Raw genomic sequence first — 19510 nt, forward strand, 5'->3', positions numbered from 1 at the left:
GGAAAGATGTGATTAAGCTAGAGAGGGTGCAGAAAAGATTCACAAGGATGCTGCCTGGTTAGGAGGGCTTGAGTTATAATGAGAGATTGGACAGGCTGGGTCTATTTTCCCTGGAGCGAAGGAGGCTGAGAGGGGACAGATAGAGGTGTATAAAATTATGAGAAGCATAGATAGGGTAGATAGTCAGAGTCTGTTTCCCATGGTAGGGGTGACTAGAACTAGAGGGCATAGATTTAAGCTGAGGGAGGAGGTTTAAAGGGGATCAAAGGGTAAATTTTTCACACAAAAGAATAGTGGGTATCTGGAATGAGCTGCCTGAGGAGGTGAAGGAGGCAGGAACAGTAGCAACATTGAAGAGGCATCTGGACAGATACTTGAATGAGCAAGGCATAGAGGAATATGGAATTAATGCAGGCAGGTGGGATTAGTATAGATAGGCATTATGGTTGGCATGGACGTGGTGGGCCGAAGGGCCTGTTTCTCTGCTGTACGACTGACTCTAAAGGGGTTTTAAAAAAACTAATTTACTCAATGTGTAATAGTTTGTGATTCAATCTAGTGTTACATTTTAACACAAAAGGAACAGACCCACTTAGCACTACAAGTTTTGTCACAGCAGCCCACCATGAATCCAGCACAACCTCCTTTGATGAAGGCACTAATTACTATATACATTTTGAACACAATTACAAAGCAAAAAAATTCAAATGAAAAAACAATTTACCTGTTGTGGAGCATGTGGCTCTTCACTAGATGTCCAGCTGCCAGTGCTGCCATGAGAGACAGCTCACCTGCCAGTACTGTACCACAAACAATCTCTGCCAGCTGACGTGCATTTTCACCAGGACATTCTTTACTAGCGCCCTGAACACCAAGCATCTAAGAAAATATGTTTATGTAAGTCTAGGTGCTTTTAAAGAAAATCTTCCAGTAGGTTATCACTACTGGAAAAGGGCTCACCTGCATCGGTAACAGTTAACATGAAAGCTCCATATAATTTAAAGTTCCTTTTGGCCCAGAATATGCCCAATTGTCCAATGGAGCTCCTACATGTCAAGTAAAGATAGGTTACCTTAATTTCAAAATTCCTGAAAGTGGAGATACAACTCCCTCCTCCTAAACAAAATGCAATTAAAATGTATTCACATAAGTTACTATAGAACTTAACATTTAAACTCAAACAAAATACAGCTAAAACAGGACTACACAAATGGTAGCGAGATTTCCAATACCCTGAAAATGTGGGGAGTAGGAAATTGTTTGACTTGATTTGGTACCATCTGCATAAAGTACAGAACTCATCATAAAATCCTCAAAGTTAGGAGGAAATCTGATATGCTGAAGCTAACTCAGCACAAACAAGGAAGTATAACCATGAACCTTGGTCTCTAGATTGAGCCACTCACTGCTTAATAGCACTGAGTTATCAGGGAAACAAAATACTTCAGAGCCATGGTCAACCCTCAGCATTATCTCTCTTTGGAATTCTCTACCCCAGAGGGCTGTAGATGCTCAGTTGCTGGGTATATTCAAAGCTGGGATCAATAGATTTCTGGACTCTAAGGGAATCAAGGGATATGGGGATTGGGTGAGAAAGTGATGTTGAAGATCAGCATGATCCCATTGAATGCAGAGCAGGCTCAATGGGCTGTATGGCCTACTCTTATTTGTTTGCATTTAGGCCCAGATGGTGTTCAGCTGTCAGTCACATGTCAGTGTCAGTTTAGTTTATTGGTAGCACTCATCAGGATTGAAGTCAACTCCATAACTTGTGTATGGTCCCATCTTTTGGATGGGATGTAGGTGAACAGGAAAGATCCATTCTACTATTCAAAGAGGAGAATTTTTCTGGAGTCTTGATCAATATTTATCCCTCAGCATCAGCCACAGCAGGTGATTAATGTTTTGCCTCAATGTTATTCACTTCAGAATGTTCTCAGATTGTGAAGTGGATCATATAAATACCATTTTTCCCCCCTTTCTGTATTAAGTTAAAAACACAATTGTCATAACTAGTCTGATGCTTTGGGAACTAAATTTTGTTTCCATCTATACCTCTTTAAAAAAAAATGCCTTGGCTTAATTAGCTGATAATAACAGTACTGTGTCTGCATGGGTTTCTTCCGGGTGCTCCGGTTTCCTCCCACAGCCAAAAGACTTGCAGGTTGATAGGTAAATTGGCCATTATAAATTGCCCCTAGTATAGGTAGGTGGTAGGGGAATATAGGGACAGGTGGGGATGTGGTAGGAATATGGGATTAGTGTAGGATTAGTATAAATGGGTGGTTAATGGTCGGCACAGACTCGGTGGGCCGAAGGGCCTGTTTCAGTGCTGTATCTCTAAATCTACTAAGGACAAAATATCTGCATGAAGCCTCACCTGCAGACAGGTTTGCTGCGGTGGCAAGTTGGTCCCTCCTCCAACAGTACCAACCTCTATAGATGGCATGGTGCAGCTAATGTACAAGTCTTCATTACTGATGCCAGCTGATTCCATTAATGTGATACAATTTGAACTACCAACATTCTGGGCTGGGTCCTGAAACACATTTAAATTAGAAAAACATAGCATCAACTTATGTTTACAGGGTATGTAGGTATCTGCAAATTACCAATAAACTGGGTTGAGAGTTGAAGGTTTGTGGATTAGAAGAGATTAGGTAGTGAGAAACGAACCCCAGGTTAAGTTTTTTCATCAACACCCTAAATATGCACACAAAAAGGTCCAATTAAGCTTTACTGAGCAAGAGGTTAAATTCAGAGTGGCATGTTCTGGTTTGCTGTGCAAGTTAGATGGCCACTCATGAAGAATGTTTTACGAGCAAAGCTAGTGAATGGAGTCAAAGATGGCCAATTTATATCTCAGAACTGCTACAGGAACTGATCATATTGTAAGATTTCACAGCAGTAAAAAAAAAAACTGCAGTGTAAATTTGTGAATGGAGTTATTTTAAAATTGAATTTTTAAAAAAAAGTTATTCATTCATGGGATGTGGGTGTTGCTGGCTAGGCCAGCATTTATTGCCCACCTTAATTGCACTCAAGAGGGTGGTGGCCAGCTGCAATCCTTGGGGTGCAGGTACACCAAGAGTGCTGTTAGGAAGGGAGTTCCAGAATTTTGACCCAGTGACAGTGGAGGAATGGCGATATAGTTCCAAGTCAGGATGCTGTGCGATTTGGAGGGGAACTTGCAGGCAGTGGTGTTCCCATGCATCTGCTGCCCTTGTCCTACTAGGTGGTAGAGGGTGCAGGTTTGGAAGGTGCTGTCGAAGGAGCCTTGGCAAGTTGCTGCAGTGCATCTTGTGTGTTGGTGGTGAAGGAAGTGAATGTTGAAGGTGGCGGATGGGATGCCAATCCAGTAGACTGCTTTTTCCTGGATGGTGTTGATCTTCCTGAACGTTGTTGGAGCTGCACTCATCCAGGCAAGTGGAGAGTATTCCATCACACTCCAGACTTGCGCCTTGTAGATGGTGGACAGGCATTGGGGAGACAGGTCAGTTAGTTGCCATAGAATTCCCAGCCTCTGACCTGCTCTTGTAGCCACAGTATTTATCTGGCTGCTCCAGTTCAGTTTCTGGTCAATGGTAACCCCCAGGATGTTGATAGAGGGGATTCAGTGTGGCACAAATGTCACTTGCCACTTTTCAGCCCAAGCCAGGATGTTGTCCAGGTCTTGCTATATATGGGGACATGGGCAACCTCAGTATGTCGTCACAAATGGTGCTGAATATTGCACAGTGAACACCCCCACTTCTGACCTTATGATGGAGGGAAGGTCATTGATGAAGCAGCTGATGATGGTTGGGCCTAGGACACTATCCTGAGGAACTCCTACAAATGATGTCCTGGGGCTGAGATGATTGACCTCCAACAACCACAACCATATTCCTTTGTGCTAGGTATGACTCCAACCAGCGGAGAGTTTACCCCCACAATTCCCATTGACTCCAGTTTTGCTGGTGCTCCTTGATGCCAGACTCGGTCAAATGCTGCCTTGATGTCAAGGGCAGTCACTCTCACCTCACCTCGAGTTCAGCTCTTTTGTCCATGTTTGGACAAAGGCTGTAATGAGGTCAGGAGCTGAGTGGCCGTGGTGAAACCCAAACTGAGCAGGTTATCACTGAGTAAGTGCCACTTGATAGGACTGCCGATGACCCCTTCCAGGTTGTCAAATTTCAATGGCCACAGAAGGCCAGTAGGTGTGATTGGCAAATTAAGGTGGACAGTGCTCAATACACTAGCCAGAAAGTTGATAATGATTGCATGGTCTTGAAAAGCACCAGCAAAACAATCTCAGCCTCCTGCGGCAACACTGCTACCTCATTTAAGTTTCCTTTCAGTCTTCAATGATAATGGGATGTTAAAGTAAATACAGGATGGGATCTAACAGTACAGTATAGTTCATCAAATCTTCATTGGTAGGATCAGACAGTTTTAAATGACAGATTTCTACCGAAACCACCCAGTATAAGTCATTACCAAATTAACTGCTATGGTCTCTCCAAGATGACAATAAAAACCTAAATTGGGATTAGTAAATTACTATTAAGCCACTTTATGGTGAAACCATATAGTTTCCCAAGCCACTGCTGCCCTAAATTTATTAATCCTCGTCGGCGCATCATTATGTTTGAGTTGAGACATCAACTACAGAAAGATTTCTCATTTACAATTTTCCACATCAAGATCTGCGCACGAGTACTCAGATGGCTACTGTCCCAGTAAAGACTCACTGAAGGAATGGTGATTTTAATTTAAATTTAAAGTAAAGTAAAGGAAATATTCTGCATTCGGTCAGTGGTAGCAATGCAAAGTTATAGTACAGCAGAGTAAAAACTTTGCACCTACCTGCCCACATGCAATATAAATAGCGGTAACAATATTTGCCGCATGTGCGTTGTAACCACCAAGACTTCCAGCCATAGCTGAGCCCACCAGGTTTTTGCTGATATTCACTTCTACTAGAGACTCTGTAGAGGTTTTTAATACCTAAAAGAAAACAAAATGTAAACAAGGTGTGAAGAGGACTGCATTAATTACAAACCATTGTTGGTAATAAGAGTTTTGAAAAAATCTTAGCTGGAAGCTTAAATATTAATGCTTTCTCAGCAAGAGATATGCACTAACAAATCCAAAACACATTTGCACATATCAATGTACCTCACGCACAACTTTGGCTGGAATGACTGCTTCACAGACTATAGACTTCCCCCTTCCTTCAATCCAGTTAATTGCAGCAGGTTTCTTATCAGTGCAGTAGTTGCCACTAACTGCTAGTACACGCATAGATGGGAACACCTCCTGTAACCTTGACAGCGCCTGCTCAGTGCCCTAAAAAAACAGGAGAAAAGCAGCCTTAAGATGTCAAATTCTGGAACATTTGCAAAAAAGATCTCTATTATTGCTGAGAATAGAGACATTTTGTCTAAGCTCTTCGTCTTGCACTCATCAGGACAACTCGCAAGAATACCAATGTAAGGGAAAACAACTTTATACTGTATGAGAGTGTGACTGGTTAGCAAGTGGACTTGGATTGGTAGAGGCATTGTCATGGAGAATATACCAGTTGGTGGTGAATGACAGTTAACTGCCAAGATTTATTTGATATTTCAACCAGGCAGCTTGACTCTGGTCAAGGCATTGCCCTCAGCAATGAATCAGTGAATGGCTGTCACTGGCACAACGTGTGTACATGTTCTACCAGCAAAGAACAGGGTCCTGTGTATTAATATATGCAGCTTCCAGTATGTGCAAATGCACCACACTGCGAACCTGAGTGACAAATTGGTTGTCAGCGTAATTCTTAGCACACCCCCGTGGATTATTTAGCGAATGTTGTAAAAATCGCAGCATCACATCTAGTGTCGGACAGTGTTTTGTGTTTTGCAAGCACGGGCTGATTAGGTATGGCCTGTAGCTTGCCCGTTGTGAACAACGGAAGGGACATGTCTGATACAATCTGCCACTCAGATGTAGGACCTGTATACCTAGCGTGACACTGACATTGAAATTCATACATCACATTACTTATTTGTGTGATAGGCAGAACATCTTTTTGGATTGACAGCAGCATCCAGTTAGTGGTGAACACCACACGTGTTGCTACTGCATACTCGCAGCTTCACCAGTTGCTCAAACTTTTGGGATACATTAGCCCTCTAGGGTAATCTGAGGTAGACTGGGCCCCAACCTATCAGCACTTTCTTCTCATACAGTATAAATTTATTGCTTCCCTTACACTGGTATTCTTGTGATTTGTCCTGATGAGTGCAAGATGAAAAGCTTCAACAAAATGTCTCTATTTTCAGCAATACTCAAGTTCTGTACTCCATTCATCTATCTCTCACTCACACAGAAAGGGATCACAGAGTTTATTTCCAGTTCCTGCTATCCACAATATGCAATGCTTCACTACACTTGCTTCATCGGACTGAAGCTTGCTAACACATTTGCAACAGCAGCAGTCATGGAATTCTCCAAGACTGAAATCAAAATATTCAAATGCTGCAGATTAAAATGGCAGCTTGTGAATGCTTGGCCTGTTTCAATTGTTTTTCTCTCTCCTCTCTCCACCTTCACCCCCCTATTTTGATGCTCTTGATGAAGGCAAGCCTTTTAGGATCTTATGTCATTCTTAGTCGAATCCAATTACCCAGGCAAAGTGCCGATTTCACAAAAATACAGTCGTTAAAGGGTATGTATGCATTTAGCAAATATTGTGTGTGTAAACTGGTAAATACAGGGTGCAAACAAGGTGCAAATTTATTGAGGGACCTACTGAACTGCCCAAAACAGCCTGCGAGCTCAAGGTGTTATAAGTGGAAACTTTATAACTAACTCCTATGGTACTGGTAAATTGTATTGGGCAAATAGCGCTAACAGTCAGCTGCCCATGATAAATGTGGGATTCATAAATGGTGGGGGCAGCAAATTTAACAAAACAAACTTTTTCCCCCACACATTTACTCCTCCATTTTGGTTTCAACAGCACTTGCTCAATCTTTCAAACTAAAACATTACAACGTACTCTACCATAGAGAAATATTTGCAGAACTTTCACTTTTTCAGGGAGTGGCTATGCTAATAGAGAATTTAACTAACTAGTAACTAGGTCTGCCAACATAAGCAGGTTGATATTTCAGTCAAACATTTCTATTGGAAAAGGTAAATACTGTGGATACTGGAAAGCTGAAATATAAACACAAAATTCTGGAAATATTCAGGTTAGGCAGCATTCGTGGAGTGGGAAACAAAACAAAAGTGACATTTCAAGCCAGAGACCTTTAGTCAAAAACTGGAAAATGTTACAGATATAACAGGTTTTAGGCAAGTGCAGAGGCAGGAGAGGGGAGGGGAGGAGGAAAGAACACAATTGAAAGTCTGTGATAGAACAAAGGGCAAAGGAGATTAAATGACAAAAGCCGCAAAAAAAAGGTTCTAACAGGATGAGCAAACAGAAAAATGATGAGAAACAAGGTGAGTCCAGAGAAGCCATAAAGGGCAACAGCAGAACCATTAACAGGACTTGCTCTGAGAAAATGGGAGTAGTGGTTATGATCTGAAATTGTTGAACTCCAATGTCGAGTCCGATAGGCTGCAAAATGTCCTATTTGTAAGATGAGGTGCTGTTCCTTAAGCTTCATTGGAACAGTGTAGGAAGCCGAAGAGAGTGGGAGTGGGGTGAAGAATTAAAATGGCAAGTGACCGGAAGCATGTCATTTTGCCTCATCACAGACCTTCCCTTTTTCTGTTTATATTTTTATTAAACTTGTACTTGCCTTTGAGATCATGTTCATGCCCATGGCATCTCCAGTCTTGGACTGAAAACGGATATAAAGATTGCGTCCAGCAAGCCCAACATGCATCTTCTGAAGCCGGGCAAACCTGCATGTCAGAATTTATTAAAAAGTGTAAACAAAAAAACCTGGAGATTTTATGTAAAACAGTGGATTTGTAGAGACCATAAGCTCCAGTGTCAGTTCAACCACCTAGTATCGTGTAAATACTGTTTGGTTTCACACAATTCTTCCCTCAATTTAGGAGGGAAAAATTCTGGTGGTTGGAGTGGGCACAGGACAGAAGATGTAGAGTCTTCCACGTCTCAGAGCTGAGCCTAATGGGGTTCCTGGGCTAGCTTGAGAGTTTTGCCAATTACGCAAGTTAGGCCTGACAAACGCTTGGTGAAAGATGAGGGATCAGTAAGGGCACAAGGACAACACTGGCAAAAGTAAGCTAATTGCAAAGAAAAATTGAACACCTCTTAAAAATGTCAATACATGTTTTAGAAAATGTTAGCCATTCCTCTTTGGCCCTTCCTGGTCCTCACTTCCACCCTTAAAGCAGCATGCACTATAACATTTTCCTCCCAGCTATTGGAGCAAGTACCTCTGAAGCACCCTTAGAGAGACAAGCCACCCACCCCAATTATGTTAAATGACTGGCTTACTGACTGAGGACAGGGCCTATGGTACTTCTGACGCACTCGATGTTCCACTTCACTACATTTCTACTAGTGAAGAACTTCAGAATTTTGGGGGAATAAATGTTTAGATTGCATGGTGCTCCCTAAACATTTAAAATCATTCCCAGGTAAGAGTGAAAAGTGCTCAGGGTTTTTAAAGGATCATACTCAGGGCACTTTTGAAATACAGGCTTCGTGCTTTGTTGAGTTGTACTCATATCGTCTTGATTTCAAGCAGCGGGAGGCTGCATTTACGTTATAACTTTTCCTTCAAAGAGTCAGAAATTGCTTCAGTCTGGCGTCAGATCCAGGCCATACTCTCAACTGGAACAGTGAAAACAAAACTACTCTGCACCAATGTTACACTTGTGGTGTAAAAACAGCCAGAGGGAACTTCCTCCAGGCTGCAGTTAGGACCAAGTTCTAGACGTACAGTGTAGCAATTCTGAAATTACAGTAGAAATTCTCTGATGACAACTGCAGTACAAAAATATCAATCCTAAACATTCCCTGATAAATGTTCAGTGCAGTTTACAATTGAAAAACACTTAGATACTTGGCAAATTCATTAGTCTGTACTTATCACCTAATGGCAGCACTACATACAGAAATGTATACCCTGTTAGGCCACAAGACCAGTGAAACAAAGACCATTGGTGGAGACAGTTGGGAGAGAAAAAAAAAAGAGGGGAGGATTGACCCAATTTACTACTCTTCATGGTGACCAAACAGCAACACCAAATCACCAAAGAATCTGCAAGCTCAAGAGTCTCACTAATATGGAAGGATACACAAAATCTCACCTGCTAGTGCTATCAAACATCTCCTTTATAATCTGGAAACCATCAGGACTCTCTAGCCACGCTTTCACCTCTGCAGCCTCACATGCAGTAGGCAGCCTTACAACTGGCCCTCTAGTCATTCCATCTGCCAATACACGACTCCGTGCTCCACCACCAAGCTTAAATTGAATGTTCAAGTATTTAGTATCACAATGATAAGATTAAAGTGAGATAAAAAATATCTTAAACAGATTGCAATACACTTTTGATACAAGGAAGAATTCAACTATAAACCACCTGCAGCATTGTCAATTTAAATCTCCTACTTACACATATTGCCCTACAACCTCGGTTAGTGCTCGCCACAAGACAGCCTTCGGTAGTTGCCATAGGCACCTGGAACTCCTTCCCATTCAGACAAAGCGGTCCAGCAACTCCCACAGGAATAGGCATGTAGCCAATGATATTCTCACAGCAAGTTCCCATAACCTAAAGGAGGTTCAAATTAGACAAAACAAATTCTCAAGCATTAAAAGTAGAACCAAGTTTCCAAACCCAGTGACTATAAATTCTAGATTTAAACATCTCCTGTCAAATCTCATCTGGGTAAGGCCATGAATGGCTAATTTGTATAGATCAGGAATGCCCCCAGTTTGATTCCAGTCTGCAGAGTTAATATTCTCAGGCAAGGCATTGCCAGCAGTGGTACAAATGGCCTCAGGGTCCTTGGTAAAAAAAAACCGAGGGTTCCTACTCCAGAATGAATCCAGTGGCCTCTGATGAAAGTGTGCATATTTGGGTGTCAAGGTAAGGCCTTGAGCAAATTTCATTGCTGTTTCTCAAAGTTAAAACAGTCCCAGCACTCACCACTGTCTACCCTCGCACATGAAACATGGGCACTTGAGTAAGATACTATGAGTGGGAAAGCCATCTCCTATATATTTAACTGTACCCCAGCAAGAGGTCAAACATTGAGGGGGAGGGAGGAACAGGGCATAAGAGGGAAAAGAAACTGGTGGAAAAAGGGAGAAAAAAAAAGTTAGATTCACATAACACATACTACTAAGTACTAGTTAAAAAAAGTACATCTGGAAGGTGCTGTAGGGTGTAAATTTGGTCTCCTTATCCATGAGTTTAAGATTCCAGAGAAAAAGAAAAATGAGTCTTTACAGAGATGTTAGATGAGTCCCATGGGTGTGCAAAGTCTCCACTTTCCTCCTATACCAGGCCCCTCAGTTACAGGGTTGAATCACTAAGGACTGGGAATAAAGAAAAACTAAAGTAGCAGACAGCAATCTCAATATGCTGTGTTCTTCATCAAGTTTAGTGGAAACCTTCACAAAAAGGAAACTGGCAAAACACATTTCATTCTTTTTTTAAAAAGAGAAAAACTAAAATTAGCTGAGATTAAAAGCACATTTGACAGAAAATGTTTTAAAATTGGCAATAGTTTTCCTTTTAAACATGTATTTAACCTATATTAAGTCTCGGCTCAATTGGAACAATACTAATAAGTGTGCCACATTTCCTCTTCTCCCACTCTTAACACTCCTCTACATTTCAATGACTTTGCAATGTGTTTCGCTTTTCCTGATTATAAATCCCTAATGTTGGCGGTTTTGACTTACCAATGAGTAATTATAGTCTCTAAATGGAAGAAGCTGTAGTGCAGTGGGTTTTGGGAGTTTTGGAGCCAGTAGCTGTCTACGTATGAATACACCACGCTCTGGAGTTTCCATCATATTCTCCAGTTTATAAGCTGGAATGTGTTTGGCATTCACCAGACGAATTACCTCAGCATCAGTAAGGCATTTTGCTCCTCTCTATTGTACAGAGGGGGAAAAAAAAAAACTGTTCGGACTTAACAAAATTTGAAATCTATTAAGTCACTGGTATCATACATCAAGTTCAACAATAATTGTTTCTTCTCTAATTCTAAAGCAGCTGAAGACCATAAACATGCAACTACTAGTTTACTATGACCATGCATTTTAGTTAGGATGAAACATTTTATTGTTATGAACGCTGGGCTCTAACATTTTAAAAATTGTGATTTTTAAAAGTTTAAGATGGAGTCTGAAAGGTCAGGTAATCTCATCCACTCTGAAGGACAAGATCAAAGACTTTGAAGGGGGGGGAGGGAGACCTGCTCTCGGGGAAGCTTGATACAGCAAAAGGCTGCGAAGACTTGAATCTGTTTTGAAAGTTGAAGTTTGCAGACAAGTGGAAGACCAGTAGGATCACCAGAAATCGCCTTATTCACTGACATCCAGATTGGAAGTGCTGAGAAGTGAGCAAAAATGACAGACTTTAATAAAGTCTGGGCAATTCAACCTGATGCTACTGGGAGTGGTTTGGGACTTAACCACAAAGGAGTGTGTAATGCGCAAGCGTGTTGAGAGATTTTCAAGTAATTTAATAAGTAAAGAAAATACCTCTCTTTGTAACTTGTAATTTAGTTAATGGAATTTTTTATTTTTTTATTTTTTTAAAGTTTAGTTGTTACTATAAGTCCTAAAACACAAAATCTTGTTATGTAATTCTTTAAAGATATGAATACAATCTGAAATCTGTAATTAGTATTAAATACCACTGGTCATACAATCAACTGTAAACTCTGCTCAGTTGTTCACGAGCACCATTACCAAGTAACTAAGTTTCAGAATTATTAACTTCAGATGAATTTAAATGTTTACTTATTACAGCAACACCAGCAGACCCAAACTGAAGAGAATTGCTATGTTCAATATAAATGTACAAGATGTACAGGATGGAAATTGGTGTGCCGATTATTTAGCATCTACTATCTGTTATCTACAATAAGTCACTGAATCTTCATTGTTTGCATTAGCGTTTGACACAGGCAAAATCACTTTTGTTTAACCAAACTGTGACATCCTAGGAAACTAGTAAGTTGATTGTCCCTTACACAAAGCCGGCCAGTGTGTTAATAGCTAGCTTAGGACACCAGTGTTAGGGTAGATCTATTAAAAGAACACTTTAGAATATAAAATAAATAAAAGATAAAATAATTAAAATAAAAGACCTAAAACACATCTGTGTAATTAAGTATAAAACTTTAGTTGTAGGTGGTACTAGCATTTAATAAGCACTATAAATTTCTACTATACACAGTAATTATCCCAAGTTAATTAAAGAAAGTAATTCAAGTAAATTAACTAATAGCGCAAGTACCAATGGCAGGACAGGTGTTATGTTGCAGCTATAGTATGTGGGAGCTCTTGGATGCTAAGGCAATCCAGCACAAACACGTCTGCAGAAAGTGTAAGCAGCTAGAGAAATTCCAGATCAGATTTATCTATTTGGAAGCTGAAATGCAAACACTGCGCAACATAAAGGAGGGGGTGAAATACCTGGACTTTGTTCCGGAAGACGGTCAGACCTCCTAGAACAGAGTCATCTGTTTTGGTCAGCAGTGAGGATGTGACTGTGAGTGAGGCAGGTAATGGGACCGAGCAGACAGTAGAGGAGGAGCCTCAGTCTTTGCAACTGTCAAACAGGTTTGAAGTGCTCTTAACCTGTGTAGACAAAAGAGAGGTCTGCAAGGTGGATGTGCAGACTGGCCATGGCACTGTGGGACACAAAGCCATTCAAGCAGGAGGAGCAAAAAGGAATGTAGTGGTAGTAGGGGACAGTATAGTGAGAGGGATTGACACTGCTCTGTGCAGCCGAGAGCACGAGTCCAGGAGGCTGTGTTGCCTGCCCGGTACCAGGGTTCGGGACATCTGCTCAGGGCTGGACAGGAACTTGAAGGGGGGGGGGGTGGAATAAAAGAGATCCAGTTGTTGTGGTCCATGTAGGTAGGACTAGGAAAGGAGGTTCTATTTAGACAGTATGAGGAGCTAGGCACCAAATTGAAGAGCAGAACCTCAGGGGTAATAATCTCTGGATTATTACCTGAGGCACGTGCCAATTGGCAGAGGGCACAAAAGATTGGCTAAAGAATACGTGGCTCAAAGACTGGTGTGGGAGAAGTGGGTTTCAGTTCATGGGGCACTGGCACCAGTACTGGGGAAAGTCTGTTGTGACAGTCTGCACCTGAACCATGCTGGGACCAGTCTTCTAACAAACCATATAACTAGGGAAGTAGAGAGGGCTTTAAACTAAACAAGGGGGGGGGGGTGGGGTGTGAAGGATCAAGCTTCAGTAGATGTAGCAAATCAAGGGGTAGGTCAAGGCAGGAGAGCAGAATAGTAATATGAGAAATGAAAGTCAGAGAATGGTAGGAAGGGACAAAGAAAAAAAAACCTAAGAACACACCAACAGTCGAGACTAGATGTTACAAAGATAACAAAAAGGACAAAACTAAAGGCTCTCTATCTGAATGCACATAGCATTCATAAAGTAGACAAACTGATAGATCATAATTTATTTACTTCAATGTGCGCTGATAGCCATACGGAGACATGGCTGCAGAATGACAAGGATTGGGTCCTGAATATTGAGGGGTATGTGACATTCAAGAAGAATAGGAAACTGGGTAAAGGTGGCAGGGTAGCACTGTTAATCAAGGATGGCATTGGTGCAATAGTTAGAAATGACCTTGGTTCGGGAGATCAGATGTAGAATCAATTTGGGTGGAGATGAGGAATAGTAGGGGAAAGAAGTCACTAGTGCGAGTGGTCTACAGGCCCCCCCGAACAGTAATCACAGTGCAGGATGAAATATACAAGAGATATTGGGTGCTTGTGATAAAGGGACGGCAATAATCATGGTAATTTTAATCTACATATAAACTGGAAAATAAATTAGACTGACAATAGTAGCCTGGATGAGGAGTTCGTAGAATGCTTTCAAGATAGCTTCTTCAAGCAGCATGTTCTGCAACCAGAGTTCAGGTTATATTAGACTTGGTATTGTGTAATGACAAGATTAATGAATGACCTCAGGAGTAAAGGCACTTCTAGATAGCAGCAACCACAATATGATTGAATTTTACATTCAGTTTGAAAGAGAGAAGAGTGGGTCTAACACTAGTATTTTAAACTTGAATAAGGGCATCTAGATGAGCATGAAAGCGGAGCTAGCCAAGGCACAGGCAAATAGATTCTCGATAAGCAAGGGGGTGGAAGGTTATCGGAGGTGGTTGGAAAGGTGCAGTAATCAGTTCAGCCACGAACCTACTGAATGGCAGAGCAGGCTCGAAGGGCCGAGTGGCCTTCTCCTAATTCATATGTTAGCTGAAGTGAACTGGGTTACTAGGCTTGGAGATAGAATAATAGAGAAGCAGTGGCAGACATTCAGGGGGATATTCAGAGTATTCTGAAATAAGTATATTCCTACTATAAAAAATTCCAAGGGAAGGACCCACCATCCGTGGTTAACTAAAGAGGTTAAGGAAAGCAACAAACTTAAGGAAAAGGCATATAATTGTGCAAAGATGAGTGGCAGTTCAAATGATTGGTCAAAGAGTAAAGAACGGCAGAGAATGACTAAAAGGTTAAATCAGGAGAAAGAAATTAGTCTCATGCAGGCCCCCACCTGCCAAGAATGAGGCACATTAATTTCACCACAGGGACATTAAACTTCAAATTGTTGCTGGGAAGAGAAGGCCGGTTACAAGGAAATGCCAGTCCCCTGGCCAGAAAGACATTCTTGCACACTAGCAGACAGTATTGGAACAAGGGAGTTAGTCCCTGTTCCCAATACACAGAACAGACGCGGTCAGACCAGTTTAGTCACATGACTAACTGGCTGTTGCAGAGTTTGAACGGAGTTTTAAACTGGAGAAACCATGTTTGAAGACAAAAAGCTCCTGGATTGAGAACATCTCTCCTGTCTGCTCCCATCTCTTTCTCACCAACTTCAGAATCCAGTAAAGACATATGAATCCCAAGAGAGAAAAGTCTCTTACAGTGAACAAGGTCGGAGAAGAATACTGGGCCCCATTGAAAAGCAAGAATTACCTACAAGCAAGGACTCTACAGTGAGCTTCAAGAACTAACAACTCTTCAGATATTGCCTCAAACCTTTCCACCTGCTCCTTTCTGTCCTTATCTGCATGCATCACATACGCATGTTAGTGTGGACACTGTACTCGTAGGCGTTAACCGAATTTAAGAGAGTTTAAGTTTGAATAAATTTCACTTTTCTTTTTTAAGCCCAAGAAAGCCTGTTGGTGCTAATTTCTTTGCCTTATAATTGGAAAGCAGTGAACAAGGATTCACCGAGGGAGAGCTCAAAACACGGTGTGTTTAAAATTAAATCCTGTCACAGCAAGATGAGGTGAACACTGAAAGGGACCCCTGGACACCTTTCTCACCTGGTCATAACATTTGAGTATGAGAGGCAAGCTAGCTAGAAATGTGAAAATAGATAGCAAGAGTTTCTACAGGTATTTAAAAAGGAACAAAGTAAACGTAGTGTTGGTCCTCGACAGTGAAAATGAGGAGCTAATAGATAAGGTAATGGCGGATGAAATTAATATTTTGCTTCTGTCTTCACCAAAGAGAATACAAACAACATTCCGGCAATAGCAGTTAATCAGGAGATGGAAGGAAGAGAGAAACTTGGTGAAATTACAATCACCAGGGAAGCGATACTGACCAAACTGACGGGGCTGCGGGCTGACAAGTCCCCGGGTCCTGATGGACTTCATCCTAGGATCTTAAAAAGAGGTGGCTAATGAGGTAGTAGATGCGTTGGTGTTAATTTTTCAAAATTCGCTAGATTCTGGTTAGGTTCAGACTGGAAAGTTACAGTTTTGGTCTCCTTATTTCAGGAAGGATGTAAATGCGTTGGAGGCAGTTCAGAGGTTTACTAGACTGATACCTGGAATGAGTGGATTGTCTTATGAGGAAAGGTTGGACAGACTGGGCTTGTTTTCACTGGAGTTTAGAAGAGTGAGGGGAGATGCGATTGAAGCATACAAGATCCTGAATGGTTTTGACAAGGTGGCTGTGGAAAGGATCTTGTGGTTGAGTCCAGAACTATGGGGGAACTGTTTTAAAATTAAGGGTCACCCTTTTAGGACACAGATGAGGAGAAATTTTTCCTCTGACGGTTGTGCGACTTTGGAACACTGCCTCAGAAGGTGGTGGAGGCAGGGTCATTGAATATTTTTAAGGCGGAGGTAGATAGATTCTTGTTAGGCAATGGAATCAAGGGTTATCGGGGGTAGATGGGAGCATGGAATTCGAAACACAAACAGATCAGCCATGATCTTATTGAAGGGCGGAGCAGGCTCGAGGTGCTGAATGGCCTACTTCTGGTCCTAATTTGTATGTGCATATGTATGTTTGAATCCTGTCCAGTGACAAATCAGATACAGAACACAAATTTATATTTCTTCCAGAGTCTCAACTCTGTTGAACTATGACTAATTAAGTTAGCCATCTTTTACCTCTGGGCTTTTGAGTATGGACAAGCATTCTTCAATTGATCGTGGCTCTTGAGGAAACTCAGTATCCAGCTCTTCGGGTGTTCCTGAAGATGAAGAGCTAGGAGGAGTGAAGTCTCCCAACATAAAATTTGCTTTTGACATACGATCAATTGAATTAGGGATAGAGCACGCAATAGGCTTAATGACTTCATCTGCAGGGAAAAATAACCTGTGATTAGTTGATATGGAAGTACAAGCAATGGTAATACAAATAGTCTTTCAAAAAATGTATATAAAAGAATATTTGTAAAGCCTGATGGATAAAAGTAACATGTTAATTACATTTAACGAAAGCTTTTATGTTATCCCAAGTTGGTTCAATTATGGTCAGTCCCAAATCTTAAGGAATACTGGGAGGTGGACAAAGAGTTGGTTTTAAGGCAGCTTTCAAAGATGAGAGAAATGTAGCAATTTGGGGGGTTTTAAAGAGAAAGCTCCACTAGGGGTGGATAGGAGTGAGACGGGAGCAAGGTAGCCAAAAGCATCAAAACAAATTAACACTCATTTGCAAAAGGCCATAATTTAATAAATTTAGGGTAAGGAAAATGAAAATTAAATATTTAAATTTCACTAAGTGCTGCCCATGAAGTCAGTCTTTTTTTTTTAGTATTCCTCAGTGAGTACTGAGGAATGGGGCATTTTTCTACATTTTACACCCAATGTTACTGCCATCACTGCTAGCAGTTTTGCCACTAGGATTGCAGCAATAGTTGAAGTGTCGAGTGTGTGGGGTTGTGATTGTTTTACATCCAAATGTGGAAGAAAAATATCCAACTGTGGGTATGGTCTGGGAAGGCAGTTAGTATGATGCTAGTGCTAAAGTACTATTCGTTACAAATTGATCACTGGTGAGGGTAGAAGAAACATGTATTTGAGCTGATGAACTGAGCATCACGCACAAGTATAAATTTTCTATAGTGTACTGGTATCAGAAAGCTTTATAAACCCAATGACAAAATATTGCCAGAGCCAAGTTCAAATGTATTAGTTTAGTGATACAGCACTGAAACAGGCCCTTCAGCCCGAGTCTGTGCCGACCAACCACCCATTTATACCAATCCTACACTAATTCCATATTCCTACCACATCCCCACCTGTCCCTATATTTCCCTACCACCTACCTATACTAGGGGCAATTTATAATGGCCAATTTACCTATCAACCTGCAAGTCTTTGGCATGTGGGAGGAAACAGGAGCACCCGGAGGAAACCCACGCAGACACAGGGAGAACTTGCAAACTCCACACAGGCAGTACCCAGAATTGAACCCGGGTCGCTAGAGCTGTGAGGCTGCGGTGCTAAACACTGCGCCACAGTGCTGTGATATGGCAGTGTAGTGGTTACAGGACTGGACTAACAATCCAGAGAGCAGGAGTATAAATTTCACCTTAGCAGTTTGAAAATTTGTATTCAGTTTAAAAAAAGAACAAAACTGCCAGATTATTGTAAAAATTCAACTGTTCACTAATGTACTTTAGCAAAAGAAATCTGTCAGTCTGGCTTGTGTGCATTCCAACCTCACAGCATGGTTATAATTAAAGTTCCATTAAAGTGCACAGCAATTGTAATAAGCATCTGTAACTTCTACCTGTATTTTCTTTACTGGCTGATTCCTCATCTGTTGGACAATGAGACTGGATTCTGGTAGTTCCGTTATTATTCCCACAACAATCAGTATTCTTTTTCGGCACCACCAATGAGAGAGTGGATTCAGTCTCTGCTTGCTCAAAGAAGATGTATTTGATAGCAAGGAAGAGTGCTAGGCCAAGAGTGATTACTTGTTCAACATCCAGGCTGATCATTCTGTATAGGATGAAACACACACAAAATGCATTAACTAGCATTCAAGTAAATTTATAAAGTTCATAGCCTAATAAAAAACTTAAGTACACCGTCTTGTCTAATACCCTGGTTAGAATGCAAAGCACCACATCCCGTACAAATGGGAAGCAATATAAAAGCTTTGGAGAGGAAAAAAGGGTCACCACAATGATCCCTATCTTAAAAGACCCTAATTATGCAGAAATGCTTAAAAGGCTGTATCTATTCCCTTTTGTAGACATGAGGGCAATTTGATAGAGGTATACAAAATCAAATGGATTCATTGTGTTTCCCTTGAAAAGCTATTTCATCTAGACAGGTTGGGAAAACCAGGTCATGTGGAAAAGCTACGCAGGGGTTGGGCTAGGTTAAATGTTATGCATTTTTTCTTTTCTCAGAGGTTAGTAAACTAATGGAACATGCTACTGGTTCACATGGCGAGCACAGATTCACTGCATGTATTCAAGACAGTGTTCAAACCAATTTCTGAAGATGATCGTGTCTTCTGAAAGAGGTATGCAATATATCAGGTGCTATATATACACATGGTCTATGTGGTCCCCTGCACTAGTTTTCTACCACTCAGGAGATTAAATGGCAGATAATGGGCATGGATACCTAACCATGATACTCCAAGTGCTACAGTTGTCATGGTGCTGGTTCAATGGTTTAATGCCGGTCAATAGCCAACATACAACTTTTATGACTTTAGAATGGGAACTATTTCCCATGCACAAGTCACAACACAAATGTGCACGTTCAGGAGGTTGAAAAATCCAATTTTACATTTCTTAAAATGTGTAAAATAAGACGACTGTACTTATGTTTCAGGTACCCCAATATAAAAAGCACATTTTATACCAATCCAAAAATACTTTCCCTGGGTGGAACTCTGATGGATCTCTTAGGAATTCAAATACAGGAACCTAGGATCCACATTTTGAAGAATCTTGTTAGATTGGCAAATGTAGGTAATTAAATTAATAAAAGTTTGTCAGCTCCTCAGTCAGTTTTTCCAGAACCTTTACAGGGCAGATTGCCTAA

At 41.1% G+C, this 19510-nt stretch overlaps 1 protein-coding gene across 1 annotated transcript in view; it reads right to left on the reverse strand.

Annotated features, from left to right (window-relative positions):
- The window catches only part of hmgcra (3-hydroxy-3-methylglutaryl-CoA reductase a), a 41406-nt gene that overhangs the window by 3311 nt on the left and 18585 nt on the right, over positions 1-19510 (reverse strand). Inside the window, exons 10-19 of the mRNA XM_068029508.1 lie at positions 18234-18448; positions 16607-16797; positions 10872-11066; positions 9574-9732; positions 9265-9422; positions 7779-7884; positions 5161-5331; positions 4849-4989; positions 2381-2539; positions 725-879 (exon numbers count right to left, since the gene is read on the reverse strand). Of these exons, the coding sequence (XP_067885609.1) occupies positions 725-879; positions 2381-2539; positions 4849-4989; positions 5161-5331; positions 7779-7884; positions 9265-9422; positions 9574-9732; positions 10872-11066; positions 16607-16797; positions 18234-18448 (1650 nt within the window). The remainder of the gene's footprint in view (positions 1-724; positions 880-2380; positions 2540-4848; positions 4990-5160; positions 5332-7778; positions 7885-9264; positions 9423-9573; positions 9733-10871; positions 11067-16606; positions 16798-18233; positions 18449-19510) is intronic.

Source organism: Heterodontus francisci, chromosome 4 (genome assembly GCF_036365525.1).
Source record: "Heterodontus francisci isolate sHetFra1 chromosome 4, sHetFra1.hap1, whole genome shotgun sequence".
Classification (NCBI taxonomy): Eukaryota; Metazoa; Chordata; class Chondrichthyes; order Heterodontiformes; family Heterodontidae; genus Heterodontus; species Heterodontus francisci.